A 16118-nucleotide genomic window follows, 5' to 3' on the forward strand; every position below is an offset into this window, starting at 1 on the left:
GTTGGCTTTTGTTTCATGAATGTCTTCTCTCCAGGAGTGCTGGCTCATTCATGGGTGGGCTGTCCCCATCAAACTCATGAGATGGCTGCAGAGGCTCCAGAACTTGTATCTTCTCAGCTTTATTTGCACAGGGGTCACTGAAGTCAGATATTTGACAGTAGAAAGATCAGCCTCATGAAAATGGACTTGCTGTGTATTGAGAAAAAGAAGCAGTCCTGGAGATCTGATATATTCTTTACCTGGAAACCCCTGCAAAATCCTCATTGTTCTCTGTTGCCATTGCTGATGCTTGGTAACAAAACCTTGCTTCATATCAAGTAGTTTTCATCCTCCCTCCACCAATTGCTTCGAGGGAGGCTAGACTCAGCCCCAACTCCTACTGAGTTCTAGTTCACCTTAGACTCTCATGGTAGCCTCTTTCCTCTTGACTGTGATTGATTAGGCAAGAACATGTGACACAATTCTGGCCAAGGAGATGTGAGAGGAAGCCAGCTGAAGGCTTTTGAGAAGTGTCTCCTCGCTCTTGAGAAGGAATACATAGGAAAAGATGGCCTTTTCTTCTAGTTGTTGTTGTCTAGACATGATGCCAGCAGCTACTAGTAGCCATAGGAGAACTAGCCCAAAGATCAAGGACTAAGCTGATGTGCTGGGAATGGCATGGCAGAAAGAAGGAAGGAACAAAGGACTTTGATTACACTAAGGAGCTGCTGTATTAACCAACTCTGGAGCCTTTGGACTTCTTGTGATGTGAGACAATAAATTATTCTTATTAATTAAATTATGTTATGTTGAGTTTTCTAGTTTAAAGGGAATTTGATCTTTTGCTATTTCATCTCTTGGCCTACACTTTTTGTTTTGGCCTGTACTCTGTAACTGTTGTTTTCTCTTTTGCAGTGCATTCAGCTGAAAGCATCTTAAAAGATACTGTCTCATCGGCTCTAGCTGGGTCACGTACCCATTCACTGTGGGGATGTGATGTGTGATGGGACTTAGGCTAGATGATCCAGTAACCTTCTGCAGTGAGATGGGCTCATCCCATCTGCCTTCACGGGCAGAGTGTGGAGGAAAAGGAACATCTACTGAGAAATGAGGGTATGATTTCTATACAACAGTGAAATATATGCTGTGAAACAAACATATCAGATGTCTAATACTTTGTCCTTTTGAATGTGTCTTACAGAATGGCCTCAAATTGTGAGTACAGTGGGTAAGAAGTAGGCCATCTCTTACTTCGTCTGGTAGCTCAGTAAACATAACTATGGAGGTGTTTTAGACCAAAGGTAGATCTGCTATGCCATTGACTCATCTAAATAGACTATGAAAACTTTTCCTGAGTTAAGCTCTCATATCTCTAGCTTTGGAACACAAGCCATTTTGGGGTCATAACAAAAGACAGTGCGACCCATAGCCAAGAGAGACAAAACTGAGTGTTTTACTCAGTTGCCAGATGATCCAGGGTTTCCTAAGAGTACTAGAAAAAGCAGGCAGCGATTTAAGCGGCATGTGCCATCCCTCAGGCCCCAAGGTTTTCTGGCACCCTTTTGTCATACCCCCTGAGGTTCAGTTGGTCTCATGGCTCTGACTCAGCGTGGTATGCAGAAGAGTGGGGCCTCAGGTCAGCCTGTGTCTAGTGATTTCAATTCTGCTGTTGGCTGCAATTCCATCTGTCAAGAAAGTTTTGCAGTCAGCCATTTGATAGTGGAAGGGTTAGCCCATGAAACTGAATTTCCTGTGTATCTGGAAAGAGAGGCAGCCCTGGAGATCTGACATGCTCTGTGAAAATTAGGGGTTCCTTTTTGCTATTGCTGGTTAGTCTCTGCTAAACCTAATATATTTCAACATTTGAGGATTTTTTTAAAAAAGAAAAATTTTTCTATTTTTTATTATGAACTTAAGTAACTTCATGGCAAGAAAATCTAATCAACGTTAAACTATTTACTTCCCTCCAAAGTAATTTCCTCTCTGTCAATGCACAGACATGCATTTTTACTTAGTTATAATTAGTGTGAACATACTCGTTTTTGTTTAAGAAAGGTTTTCTTTATCTTGGCATTCAGATTTGTTTTCATAGGCGAAGAAAGCACTGGGAAGGAGAAGGAACCTTTGCTGGCAAGTTGGGAGGATTATATGGGGTCATACTATCTCAGAGTTCAAGAAACCTTAAAGGACCCCACATCCCTCTCCATATCTCTTCTGATGATCCTTTTGTACTCACAGACTAACCAGCATGGCCTTTTCACTCAAAGGCCTCTCCAGATCTCCACAGCACCAAGGGTGCTGTCTGGCTCCTAAAGGAGGAATGAAATTCCATCCTCAGGTCTGCCAGGGCCCACCTATCTGTCATGGGCATGCACCATGACCCAGGCTTTACTGGGCTGTTGGGCTGTCTAATGGTTTTCCTTGCAGAAAGCAAGCCGGAACAATGCTGCTCCGGACTGGTTTTCCATACCACTCCTCTCAAATATCTTCTGTTTTCTTAAGTGTGATCACACACCCATGGTTTCCAATCTATCAAAGCGTAACATTGCCAGTCGCTTTTTTCTAAGTTAAGGAAGTAGCCATGTTGGGTTTAATTAAAAACAGCAACTATTTGTACAGCTGTCCCTAAGTTCATGGCTCATAAAAGGATTAACTTCAACCTTGCTGCCTAAGTCTTTTGGGAGTGTCACAAAAAAACATTTAGGCTTTTCTGGGCAGTGCCAGGCCTGGGCCTTGAGGCTTGCTGATGCTAGTTCAGCCACCAGGCTCTCGGTGCTCAAGTGGCATCGAACAAAGCAGAGAAGAGCAGAACTTCTAGATACTCAACTCCTCCTTCTTTTGTTTGGCAGATGCAAGGCCTTGAAGGCTGCTTCAACAAGTTTCTGAAAATTCCCCTCCGGTTGGGAAAGGCACAGTCTTCCTTTTGCAAGTTTTTCTAGAGCTCTTCGTACTTTCGCCCCAGGGTGGGTCTGTTGCACCCCCACCTCCCAGACCTCAGTGGTCACTGGCAGGCGTCCTTCAAAGGAGGTGGGGGCGGGGTATCCCCGCCGATAGATGCGCCCGCACAAAGCAGCACGTTTTCTCATCAAAGCCCTGGAGAGAGGGAAGAACGAGCGCTCAGCATTTCGCTGATTTTCAAGTGCACACTGAGCAGCGCGTCAGGCAGTTTGGGTCAGAACGCGCCTGATTCCGACTTCGGGCGAAGGCAGAGGCCAGCACGGGTCACCGATTCAGAGCCGGGGGCGGGGCCGACCACACACGCTGTGAGACCCTGAGGCCGAGGAGCCGCGGGTTAGAAAATGTGACCCTGGCGACCCCAACGCCCCCGCCTCCCTCCCTGCTGCTCCACCTGCACGCGGAGCGCGCCGAGCCGCCGGCGGAGGCGATGGCCAGCCCCGCGCCCTTAGTGGCCTCCATCAGCCACCAAATGGTGGCTCTGCAGACCTTGCAGCTGCTGCAGCAGGAGTGGGGCTGGGGGGACGGTCCAGGCGCCCCCGGGAACCCGCGGGACCCGGAGCACATGTCCACCGCTCCAGCCCGTCGCTCAGGCCCGCCGCGGGCCCGGCCAGGGCCCTGGCGCGAGGAGCGGGGCGGGGGCGTGGGGACCAGGAATCGGGGGACCGCGGCCCGGACGAGCTCCCCAGAGCAGGAGGTAGTGCGGGGCGCTGAGGGGGGCGCCGAATTGCTGCCCTTCCCCCGGGACCGCGGGCCCTGCACCCTGGCCCGGATGGCGATGCGCAGCGCGCTAGCCCGCGTGGTGGACTCGACTTCGGAGCTGGTCAACGTGGAGCAGACGCTGCTGGGGCCCCTCCAGCAGGAGCGGTCCTTTCCCATCCACCTGAAGGTGAGTCCGGCCCCAGCCATCCCCTCTGACGTGCAGGGCAACCCCTGTTCCTCCAAGGGTGGGGCTGCTGGGATGGCGGTGGGTTGATCGCAGGATCCCAAACACTGCTGCCCACTGTGATTCAGCCCCGGTGGGAGAAGGAAGGGGGCGGGGGACACTCTGGGGACTCAGCAGAAGAGGCAGGGATCCCCAGACCCACCTGAGGCCCGCCTGACTGGCACAACCGAGATGTGGGGACTGCCTTGCCAAAATCTCCCCCTGGAGCTCCTTCCTTTCTCACAGAAATCAGCTTCCTGCGCTGGAAAGGCCCTTTCCACACGTGCAGCTTGTAGGGATAGAGGACAGCTCCCTCCACCCACTTTCCAAATTAATAACGCTTCCTCCAGAGCCTTAAATACACTTACTAAGTCCCTTCTGCCTTTTGTATGATGAAATCATCTACATTTATTTAAAGTTCCTTCACATTCATGAATCACTATTATTTTTTGCATAAATCCAACTCCCCACAGAGCTAAGGGGTCTTACAGAGTCAACCTAAATTATCATAAAGGGGGGTGAGAGCCAGGTGGGCCCCGGGTGTTAAAGCGTGAATACTAATGCTAAACTCTTGCTAAGTCACCCAGCTCATATAGGTAGGGCACATTTCCTTTTAAGGTACCAAACTGTGTTAGCCAATTTAGCTCGGGAACGGAGCAGCTGTCTCCCAGGCTGAGTGAGATTGCGGAAATCTGGGGATCTGCGTTTCAGTTCTGGACTTGCCATTAACTAACGTAATTGGTTTAAGGTCACAGATCTCTCTGAGACATTTTGGCTTTCAGATTTTGACCAGGAGCATTGCTGTATTGATTCCCCTGGGGCATCTAGCAGAAGGGAGTCGGGGAGGGGTGACGAGGAGAGCTTAGAATATGTCTCAAGAGTTGCTATTCTGCACAAGCCAAGGTTTGGAAAAAGTTGCTATATATTAAGTTGCACTATACACTGTAAAAGATTTATTTAAAATCAAACATAATAAAGCCTATTATATACCCAAATAGGTATTGTTTCTCGACATCGGGGTTTCTCAATCTCTGTACTATTCACATTTTGACCTGGCTAATTCTTTGTTGTTGGGGGTTGTCCTGTGTATGATGTTTAGCATCATCTCTCGCCTCTGCCTGTTAGATGCCAGCAGCATATTCCTCGCCGCAAGTTGATACAGCCAAAAATGTCTCCAGACACTGCCAAAGGTGGTGGGGGTGGTGGGGTGGGAGGCAAGATGAGAAGCACTCTTACACTCACTTTAGAAAGTTAGAAAATGAAGCTGCATTTCACCAAATGCTCTCCAATGTAAGATGTACTTTTTCTTTTTTTTGGTATCACCAAAATTTTTTTTAATCCTGTCATTAAACTATGATACACCATTGATTATAAGTTACATGCTAATTTAAGAGGTTTTTTGTTGTTGTTGTTGTTTTGTTTTTTTTTTTTTTTGAGACAAGGTCTACCTGTGTTGCCAAGGCTGCAGTGCGGTAGCCATTCACAGGTGCAATCATAACACTACAGCCTCAAGCCCTGGGCTCAAGTGATCTTCCCGCCTCAGCCTCCTGAGTAGCTGCAACTACAAATATGTGCCATCACATCTGGCTTATTTCAGGGATTTTTAAAAAATGTGAATAAAAGTGCATTTTAAAATGGATGAAATATGAACTTGTGATGTCAGTAACACATACAGGGCATAGATAAGGCTGGCAAAAAGAGAGACTGATAATCAGTTTTACCTAAGATGACCCTGGAAGGCTTCTCAGAGGAGGCAGCCTTTAAAAAAAAAGTACATATTATTTCCCAGACATTAAAGGGAAAAATATTTCAGGGGAATCCTTTGGTCAAGGCCCAGCAGCACTGAAAGGGCCTGAGGCTCTGGAGGAATGACAGTTAAGTTCAATATGGCAGAAGGCAAAAACTGATGCTGGAGACACAAATGGGGGCCAGTTAGGGAAAGGCCTGTGTGTCATGTTGAGGACCTTGGATTGTCTTGCAAGCAAAGGGTAGGTAGATCACAGAAGCCTGGATAAATCATAGAAGGGTAGGTTTCCATTTGAAAGTTAGGTCAGAAGACAATTTTCTAAGGGCTTGACCCAACTCCGTGGCAATGGACTAAACCCCATGTCCTCTGCTCTGGAAGCAGTCCACTATAAACTATGCCATGTTAGCTTAATGCCACAGTCACTTCTACTTGGAAATCCTTTTAGTCCTTTCTAACTGACTTTTGATTCTAAACATTTTCCATCCTCCTCAAGCCTTCTTCATCCAAACCTCAACCGTCTCACACCTTTTCTGAGAAAATAGAGGCTGGTGGACACAAATATCTTTCTATCTAAAAAATTGCATTTCTACTCATCTTCATTTTTGTCTCTAAAATTTAAATGCTGCCCCCCATCCCCACGTATATTCATGTTAATTCCACCGGAGCAAATCTTTCACTTGCTCCTGGACCTGTTTCTATCAATTTTCTCTCTCCTTACATTTTCTACTGCCCCCTCTCTGCTGACCCTCTTGGTCCATAACACTCTTTACCTACCCACCCCTTGAATCCCCATCCTTCCCTTCCTTGTCATGAGCAAACTGAAAACATTTAGATGTATTGCTGCCACTTTCTAGAAATACACAGCTACTGGAGTCTGCTGTTCACCCGCAGGGGGATAATGAGTTTTAGGGCCCCTGGAAATAGCCAGGGCTTTCAAGAGACAAGCAGAGAGCAGTTTCTCTGTATGATTTGTTCCCTTGGGCAGCACCTAGGAAATTTTTTTTTTTTTTTTTTTTTTTTGAGACGGAGTCTCGCTCTGTTACCCAGGCTGGAGTGCAGCGGCCGGATCTCAGCTCACAGCAAGCTCCGCCCCGGGTTTACGCCATTCTCCTGCCTCAGCCTCCCAAGTAGCTGGGATTACAGGCGCCCGCCACTTGCCCAGCTAGTTTTTTTTTTTTTTTTTTTTTTTTGTATTTTTTAGTAGAGACGGGGTTTCACTGGGTTAGCCAGGATGATCTCGATCTCCTGACCTCGTGATCCGCCCGTCTCGGCCTCCCAAAGTGCTGGGATTACAGGCTTGAGCCACCACGCCGGGCCAGCACCTAGGAATTTTGTTTGATTTGCTGTTTGCAGAACAGGTAATATCTCCATTTGGTTTGTAGATTAATGATTACACAGCACTTAGACTTGAGGAGATGGCATTCTGTCTTTCCAGGGGGGCTGGTTATGCAGACTTAGCTTCCTTAATACTAGTGTTAATTCAAATGACTTGGAAGGATGTTTTGTATATTTTTAAATCAGGAACATACAGATTTTATACAATAGAATGATTTCAGAAATCCTTGCAGGAGGATTTCTGTGAATGGAAATAACTACTGTGTATCATTTAGAAGTACGTGGGAACCTCTCCAGCATCAGATCTCTTTGGTGGTGTTACTTACCACAGAAGGTAGGAGGGAGATTCACTTGAACTAAAGCCCATGACGCAGTTGACAGGCATTAGAGATCCTGCAGTGGAGACAGCATAGCACAGCAGTCATGTCCCACGGAGCATTTCAAACCTACTCTGCCACTTCCTACATTGGCCCTTGGGTAAGTTATTTAGCCTTTCTGTCCCTCAGTTTCCTCCCTGTATAGTGAGGATAATGGTATCTAACCTAAAGGGTTACTGAGATCATACATTTAGTCAGTGGCTTCCCAAAGTTAGTCTCCATCTATCTGAGTTATTATGATTATCATTATTATTACTGTTAACAGATTGATGCCTCATGAATTCTTATTGACTGTTACTTTTGTAAATTCTATTCTTGATATTAATGAATATGATCCATTAACTCTGTGTCTATTTTTCTGGAACTATTGACAAAAGCAGACTTAGGATGATCCAAAGAGATTTCCAGGAAGCCTACACTATCTAGAGGTCAGCTTTAGCCTCATGCCTAGTGATAGGCTTACAGGTGTCACCAGTGAGTGACTCACTGATCAATCCACCAGAAGGTTAAGACAGTGAAATTTGCAGGCATGAAGGCAGAAAAATTCTCACCACAATGATAACAGACATTTTAAAATAGAATTTTACTCTTTAATTAAAGAAACCAACACAATATTCCTTTGAACACTTAGAAATCATCATACACATGCAAACACCCATGCAGTGGGTTTCTTCATGGTAGATGAAAAATGCTTAACAGTACCGAATCTTATTAAATTTGGTGCCGAGGCTAGATTTAACCAGCTTAACAAACATTTATAACAGGAGGAAACTGAGGCTTGGAGGAATTGAGGACTTTGCTCAAGACCCTGCAGCTAAGAAGCGATGGGTTTTATCTAACTTATCCTCCTACATCACAGTGTTGCCCTTAGGGGCATTATGAACATCATGCTCAAATTGTGTACATGAGAGATCTTAGGGGCGATAGTCGTACATGCTGTGCACTGTGTACACTGCTTGGACTACAACAGTCACATCGTAGCCAGCGGAGCTGCCATAGCAAAATACCACAGACGGGGTGACTTAAATAACAGACATTTATATTCTCCCTGTTCTGGAGGTTGGAAGTCCAAAATCACGGTGCCAACAAATTCCATTTCTAGTAAGAGCTTCCTTCCTGGCTTGCAGACAGCTGCCTTCTTGCTGCGTCCTCACATGGCCCATCCACAGTGTGTGCAGGCAGAGAGAGAAAGCTTTGCATGTCTTGGTGTCTCTTAGAAGAACACCAGTCTTATCAGAGTTGAGCTGCTTTATAACTTCATTTTACCTTAATTGCCTCGCTAAGCGCCTATCTCCGAATACAGTCACATTGGGGGTTGAGCATGTGAATGAGGGGACCACACAGTTTAGTCCATAACACTGAATGATCTCTGCACCTCCTTCCATCGTGGCTGCCTGATAGAGTGACAGAAAGCACTAGGTGAAATCAGGAAATCACTATCAAACTAGTAATACTAGCAGGAATGCCTTCAACATTTGCCACCCAAAGGGAGCATAGAAGCGTGCAGGACACCAGGAGGAAGCTAGTCTAGGATTTTTTGAACTGCTGAAAATGACTAATTCACCTAGGGACCATTAGCCAAGCCAATTACGAGTTACTCTGATTGAGTTTTGTCTATCTTCTTTTGAGAATTAAAAACATTTATAGTTTCCAAGAGTTCTGTTCTGAAGCAAGTTTCATGGAAATTGTGGCGGAAGCTAACTTTCTGAGGCAGAAGAACGTTTTTGCCCTTGTAGATGAAACCTGCCTGTGAGCGCACCCGTTTCAATGAGTGCATTATTATTCCCGCATGTTTGATAGTCCTTGCTGGCTTTCTCATTCTGTGGTGCAAGAGCAGCAGTCATAAAACTGCTGGCTTTGGCTTCACAGTCATTGCAAACTGCAAGTGTGAATATTGACTTGTTCAGAGGAAGACATTGATGATGAGTGCTTTTTTTGCCCATTGGTTAAAAAAAAAAAATAAGCAAATCTTTCATTTGCCCCTGGAGTTGTTTCTATCAACTTTCTCTCTTCTTATATTTTCTACTGCCCCCTCTCTGCTGACCCTTTTGGTTCATAAACATGCTCAAAGCTTTCTCTATGTAGCCAGCCCCATGAGTCCCCATACTTCCCTTCCTTGTCATTAGCAAACTTTGAAAACTGAATGTGCCGCTGTCACTTTCCAGAAGTATCTATATTTGGTACTATCAAGAATAGAATTCATAAAAATAACAGTCAGTAAGAATTCAGGAGGCATCAACCTTTTAACGGTAATAATAATAAAATAATAATCAAATCTTTTTCCCATTGGGGAAAAAAGCACTCATCATCAATGTCTTCCTCTGAACAAGTGAAACCAGCTTCTGCAAATTTGAGAATTGTGTCTTCAAAGACTACTAACATACTATTGAAGACATAAATGCTCACGGTTATATAATCAGTAGCCATAGCCAAGGTGGTGCTCATTATCTGTGACAAAATCATGCTTTTATGTTAGAAAAAAAGTGCAGTGATGAGTCACAGAATTTCTGTTATTCTCTCCCCCTAACCCATGGATATGGTGACTGCTCTAGAAGTAGCTTATGTATAGATTTGCAATTTCTTATAATATGAATGATATGAAAATCAGGACCTAAAAGCTTTCTGAAATGAACATTTGGGGAGAGATACTTTGGGAAAGGCCTAAAACAAAACTACTTATGTTTGACATCTTGGTGAAAATGTTACAGTGTTTTATTTTACCATTTTTGGGTTTGCCTGGTGAGCACCCCTGAATCAAGTGCTTATACCCATCACAAAAGTGCTTTTGACTGGATTTTCAACTGGAAATGGTGCTGTACCCAAAGCAAATGCATCAGGAGCCTTAGTTATTTGTGAGCATTTCCAGTGGGTCTACCACAAGTAAAAATGTTTAATTTCCTGTGGATGATAGACTTTTTAATGGTGACTGGCTAATGGTTTGCTTCATTGGGTGTTTTATTAATACACAGTTACACATCTATTGAGACTGACCTTGGGTTCAGGTGATGGATGACTGTTCTGAGCCCTGTGATTTGTAGTTCAAAGCCAGATGTTGATGAACCAAATGAAGTTAGGGCAAATCGTGATTCATGATAGTATGTTTTCCACAACATCCCAGTAAAACAGAAAAAATCACTCCCCTTTTATGTAGACACCCAGTGTAGAAGGTGCTAATGGGTCTGGAGAAGGGATTTGTATTCTTTTGTTGGGCCCAGCACTGGACTGCTTTAGTGGAGAGCAACCTGCTGGCCAGGCAGAAGTTTACTAAGGACAGGCCTCAACACAGACTTCTTCCTTCCTTGCTTCCTTCCTTTCTCTCTTTCTTTTTTCTTTCCTTTTTTTTTTTTTTTTTTTTTTTTTCCTTTTCTAAGACGGAGTCTCGCTCTGTTGCCCAGGCTGGAGTGCAGTGGCGCCATCTCGGCTCACTGCAAGCTCCACCTCCCAGGTTCAAGCCATTCTCCTGCCTCAGCCTCCCGAGTAGCTGGGACTACAGGCGCCTGCCACCGCGCCTGGCTAATTTTTTTGCATTTGGGGTAATGCAAAAAAAGAGATGGGGTTTCACCGTGTTAGCCAGGATGATCTCGATCTCCTGACCTCGTGATCCGCCCGTCTCAGCCTCCCAAAGTGCTGGGATTACAGGCGTGAGCCACCGCGTCCGGCCTCTTTTTTTCTTTCTTCCCTCTCTTTCTTCTTCTCCTCTCTCTTTCCTTCTCTTTCTTCTCTTCTGTTCTCATTCTCTCTGCCCTCCCACCCCCATCTCTCCATCTGTTTCTTTCATGCTCTCTGTAGAGGACATGAAGCCTTCAGGGAGAGCTAGAGGGGGAAACGTGAGAAGAAACAAGCTTGTGGAGGCCAGTGTAAGAGAATAAAACTCAAGGTATCTCAAGACGTGACTCTTTTGAAAAGAGCCAACTTGCTGTAAAGCCGGTGGTTGAGTACGAACTGATTTACAATTTATGTAGAAGTGATTTTGAAGGTGACATAGTAGGAGAAAAAAGCACAATCCATGTGGATTGTTTAAATGTTATCTGCATTTTAGAGCCGATTAAGTCATATTGGGTTTTTGACTTTACTATCCACTGGCATTGGTTTCGGAAAACAGGCTCTCAAATGGACTCACACTGCTAGATTCTTTTTGTCTTCAAGACTTCAGTTATGATGAGAGTGTTTATTTTCAGTACCAAGCTTTAAAAAAAGGCTTAGCTTGTCTTTCCTTTTAAGACTTTGCAGGTGCATTTTCAGTTGTTCAAGAATTCCAGATGTGTGCATTCCTAATGAATGCACAATGCGGAATGCAGAAAAGTACACGGTGTGGCGGTTTTTCCAAGAGACCTCCCTCACAGCGGGCAGGAGAGAACAGAGCTGAGGAAAGGAGACCTCCAGCTGGGCGGTCTCTGATTAGCTCAGTGGTTTGTAGTTCTCCTTGAAGAGGTCCTTCCCATCCCTTGTAATTTGTATTCCTTGGTATTTTATTCTCTTTGTAGCAATTGTGAATGGGAGCTGTCTCATGATTTGGCTCTCTGTTTGTCTATTGGTGTATAGGAATGCTTGTGATTTTTGCACATTGATTTTGTATCCTGAGACTTTGCTGAAGTTGCTTATCAGCTTAAGGAGATTTTGGGCTGAGACGATGGGGTTTTCTGAATATACAACAATGTCATCTGCAATTCTACATGGGGTGTAGAAGATTCCATGCCTTGAATATCTTTCGAATCGCCAAGCCCTCTCAATTACGCTGCAGGGAGGAGGGATGGGCCAACAGGCCAGTCTTCCATGTGGATGCGATCCTTGCCAATTTTTGAGCTTCGTACCACTCATAACACTCAGTCAACCTTAAGAAAAATAGTGTGAAGATGGCCAAAAAAGAAATATGAAACGATTCACCTGTAGGCATTTTGTTCCATCCCAAAACTGGTTTAGTGCTTCTCCCGCTTGCTTCCAAGATACCCCTGTCGCCCTGCCGGAGCAGCTATAGCTCTGTAATTCCTGCCAGTCTTGTCTCCCGCACCACATGGCCGAGCTTGGCTCTGTAAGTCATTACTGTACCTGGCATCATTTGGGATCTGGGGTGAGTCTGATGAATGTTTGAGTTCTGAAATAGAGGAGTTAATTTTTTTATTATAGTTTAAGTTCTGTGCAGAACGTGCAGGTTTTTTACATAGGTATACGTGTGCCATGGTGGTACGCTGCACCCATCAACCCATGATCTATGTTAGGTATTTCTTCTAATGCTATCCCTCCCCTAGCCCCCCACCCCCCTACAGGCCCCGGTGTGTGATATTCCCCTCCCTGTTTACATGTGCTCTCATTCTTCAACTCTCACTTATGAGTGAGAACACGCAGTGTTTGGTTTTCTGTTCCTGTGTTAGTTTGCTGACAATGATGGCTTCATCCGTGTCCCTGCAAAAGACATGAACTCATCCTTTTTAATGGCTGCATAGTATTCCATGGTATGTATGTGCCACATTTTCTTTATCTAGTCTATGATTGATGGGCATTTGGGTTGGTTCCAAGTGTTTGCTATTGTGAAGAGTGCTGTAATAAACATACGCATGCAGGTGTCTTTATAGTAGAATGACTTATAATCCTTTGGGTCCATACCCAGTAATAGGATTGCTGGGCCTAATGGTATTTCTGGTTCTAGATCCTTGAGGAATTGCCACACTGTCTTCCACGATGGTTGAACTAATTTACACTCCCACCAACAGTGTAAAAGCATTCCTATTTCTCCACATACATTCTAGTATCTGTGTTTCCTGACTTTTTAATGATCTCCGTTCTAACTGGCATGAGATGATATCTCATTATGGTTTTGATTTGCACTTCTCTAATGACCAGCGATGATTAGCTTTCTTTTCGTATGTTTGCTGGCCGCACAGATGTCTTCTTTTGAGAAGTGTCTGTTCATATCCTTTGCCCACTTTTTGATGGGGTTGTTTTTTTCTTGTAAAATTTGTTTAAATTCCTTGTAGTTTCTGGATATTAGCCCTTTTTCAGATGGATGGATTGCAAAAATTTTCTCCCATTCTGTAGGTTGCCTGTTCACTCTGATGGTAGTTTCTTTTGCTGTGCATAAGCCTTTAGTTTAATTAGATCCTATTTATCAATTTTGGCTTTTGTTGCCATTGCTTTTGGTGTTTTACTCATGAAATCTTTGCTCATGTCTATGTCCTGAATGGTATTGCCTAGTTTTCCTTCTAGGGTTTTTATGGTTTTAGGTCTTACATTTAAGTCTTTAATCTATCTCGAGTTAATTTTTGTATAAGGTGTAAGGAAGGGGTCCAGTTTCAGTTTTCAGCATATGGCTAGTCAGTTTTCCCAACACTATTTATTAAATAGGGAATCCTTTCCCCATTGCTTGTTTTTTTCAGGTTTTTCAAAGATCAGATGGTTATAGATGTATGGTGTTATTTCTGAGGCCTCTGTTCTGTACCAGTACCATGCTGTTTTGGTTACTGTAGCCTTGTAGTATAGTTTGAAGTCAGGTAGCATAATGCCTCCAGCTTTGTTCTTTTTGTTTAGGACTGTCTTGGCTATACAGGCTCTTTTTTGGTTCCATATGCAATTTAAAGCAGTTTTTTCTAATTCTGTGAAGAAAGTCAGTGGTAACTTGATGGGAATAGCATTGAATCTATAAATTACCTTGGGCAGTATGGCCATTTTCACAATATTGATTCTTCCTATCCATGAACATGGAATGTTTTTTCATTTGTTTGTGTCCTCTCTTATTTCCCTGAGCAGTGGTTTGTAGTTCTCCTTGAAGAGGTCCTTCACATCCCTTGTAATTTGTATTCCTTGGTATTTTATTCTCTTTGTAGCAATTGTGAATGGGAGTTCGCTCATGATTTGGCTCTCTGTTATTGGTGTATAGGAATGCTTGTGATTTTTGCATATTGATTTTGTATCCTGAGACTTTGCTGAAGTTGCTTATCAGCTTAAGGAGATTTTGGGCTGAGACTATGGGGTTTTCTGAATATACAATAATGTCATCTGCAAACAGAGACAATTTGACTTCCTCTCTTCCTGTTTGAATATGCTTTATTTCATTCTCTTGCCTGATTGCCCTGGCCAGAACTTCCAATACTATGTTGAATAGGAATGGTGAGAGAGGGTGTCCTTGTCTTGTGCTGGTTTTTCAAAGGAAATGCTTCCAGCTTTTGCCCATTCAGTATGATATTGGCTGTGGGTTTGTCATAAATAGCTCTTATTATTTTGAGATATGTTTCATCAATACCTAGTTTCTTAAGAGTTTTTAGCATGAAGGGCTGTTGAATTTTATCAAAGGCCTTTTATGCATCTATTGAGATAATCATGTGGTTTTTGCCATTGGTTCTGTTTATGTATGAATTACATTTATTGATTTGCATATGTTGAACACTCCTCAGCAAATGCAAAAGAATGGAAATCATAACAAACAGTCTCTCGGACCACAGTGTAATGAAATTAGAACTCAGGATTAAGAAACTCACTCAAAACCACACAACTACATGGAAACTGAACAACCTATTCCTGAATGACTACTGGGTAAATAACAAAATTAAGGCAGAAATAAATAAGTTCTTTGAAACCAATGAGAACAAAGATACAACATACCAGGATCTCTGGGACACAGCTAAAGTAGTGTTTAGAGGGAAATTTATAGCACTAAATGCCCACAGGAGAAAGTGGGAAAGATCTAATATTGACACCCTAATATCACAATTAGAAGAACCAGAGAAGCAAGAGCAAACAAATTCAAAAGCTAGCATACAAGGTATAGAATGAGTCAAGTTTGCAGTCTGCTGCCGAGTAGGTGCTCAGGCATCTAGGCCAGACCAGTGTTCTTCAAAAGAATAAATAACTACAAATTAGAGCAGAACTGAAGGAGATAGAGACATGAAAAACCATTCAAAAAATCAATGAATCCAGGAGCTGGTTTTTTGAAAAGGTTAACAAAATAGATAGACTGCTAGCCAGATTAATAAAGGAGAACAGAGAGAATAATCAAATAAATACAATAAAAATGATAAAGGGAATATCACCACTAATCCCACAGAAACACAAACTTCCATCAGAGAATACTATAAACACCTCTGTGCAAATAAGCTAGAAATTCTAGAGGAAATGGATAAATTCCTGGACACATATATCCTCCCAAGACTAAACCAGGAAGAAGTTGAATCCCTGAATAGACCAATATCAAGTTCTGAAATTGAGGCAGTAATGAATAGCCTACCAACTAAAAAAAGCCCAGGACCAGACGGATTCACAGCCGAATTCTACCAGAGGTACAAAGAGGAGCTGGTACCATTCCTTCTGTAACTATTCCAAATAGTAGAAAAAGAGGGACTCCTCCCTATCTCATTTTATGAGGCCAGCATCATCCTGATACCAAAACCTGGCGGAGACACAAGAGAAAAAGAAAATTTCAGGCCAATATCCCTGATGAACATCGATGCAAAAATCCTCAATAAAATACTGGCAAACTGAATCCAGTAGCACATCAAAAAGCTTGTCCACTGTGGTCAATTCAGCTTCATCCCTGGGAGAAGTTAATTTTAACTCTGTCACTAACTTGCTGTGTTACTTAGCTACATCATGGACTCTCCCCAAGCCACATTTCTTTTCATCTGTCACGGATGGTTATGAGCACTGAGTGAGACAAGGTATAGAATGAGGCAAGCTCGCAGTCTGGTGCTGAGTAGGTGCTCAGGCATGTAGGCCAGACCAGTGTTCTTCAAAAGCTGGTTTGCATGTTACTCCAATGATTGGAAGTGTTCAAGGACTTTACTCTGACGTTCAAGGCTTTCCACACAACCAT

At 43.5% G+C, this 16118-nt stretch overlaps 1 protein-coding gene across 3 annotated transcripts in view; it reads left to right on the forward strand.

The window, feature by feature from the left end:
• The first annotated feature begins 2788 nt into the window (after positions 1–2788).
• LOC105490728 (deleted in lymphocytic leukemia 7) overlaps positions 2789–16118 on the forward strand; it is a 132715-nt gene continuing 119385 nt past the window's right edge. For 2 of the 3 annotated variants that reach the window (XM_011756620.3, XM_071081320.1), the window contains exon 1: positions 2789–3823. In XM_011756620.3, coding sequence (XP_011754922.1) covers positions 3365–3823 — 459 coding nt within the window. In that variant the 5' untranslated portion in view covers positions 2789–3364. The remainder of the gene's footprint in view (positions 3824–16118) is intronic. The other variant, XM_011756619.3, reaches the window with a different exon arrangement.

This window comes from Macaca nemestrina, chromosome 16 (assembly GCF_043159975.1).
Source record: "Macaca nemestrina isolate mMacNem1 chromosome 16, mMacNem.hap1, whole genome shotgun sequence".
NCBI classification, from domain to species: domain Eukaryota; kingdom Metazoa; phylum Chordata; class Mammalia; order Primates; family Cercopithecidae; genus Macaca; species Macaca nemestrina.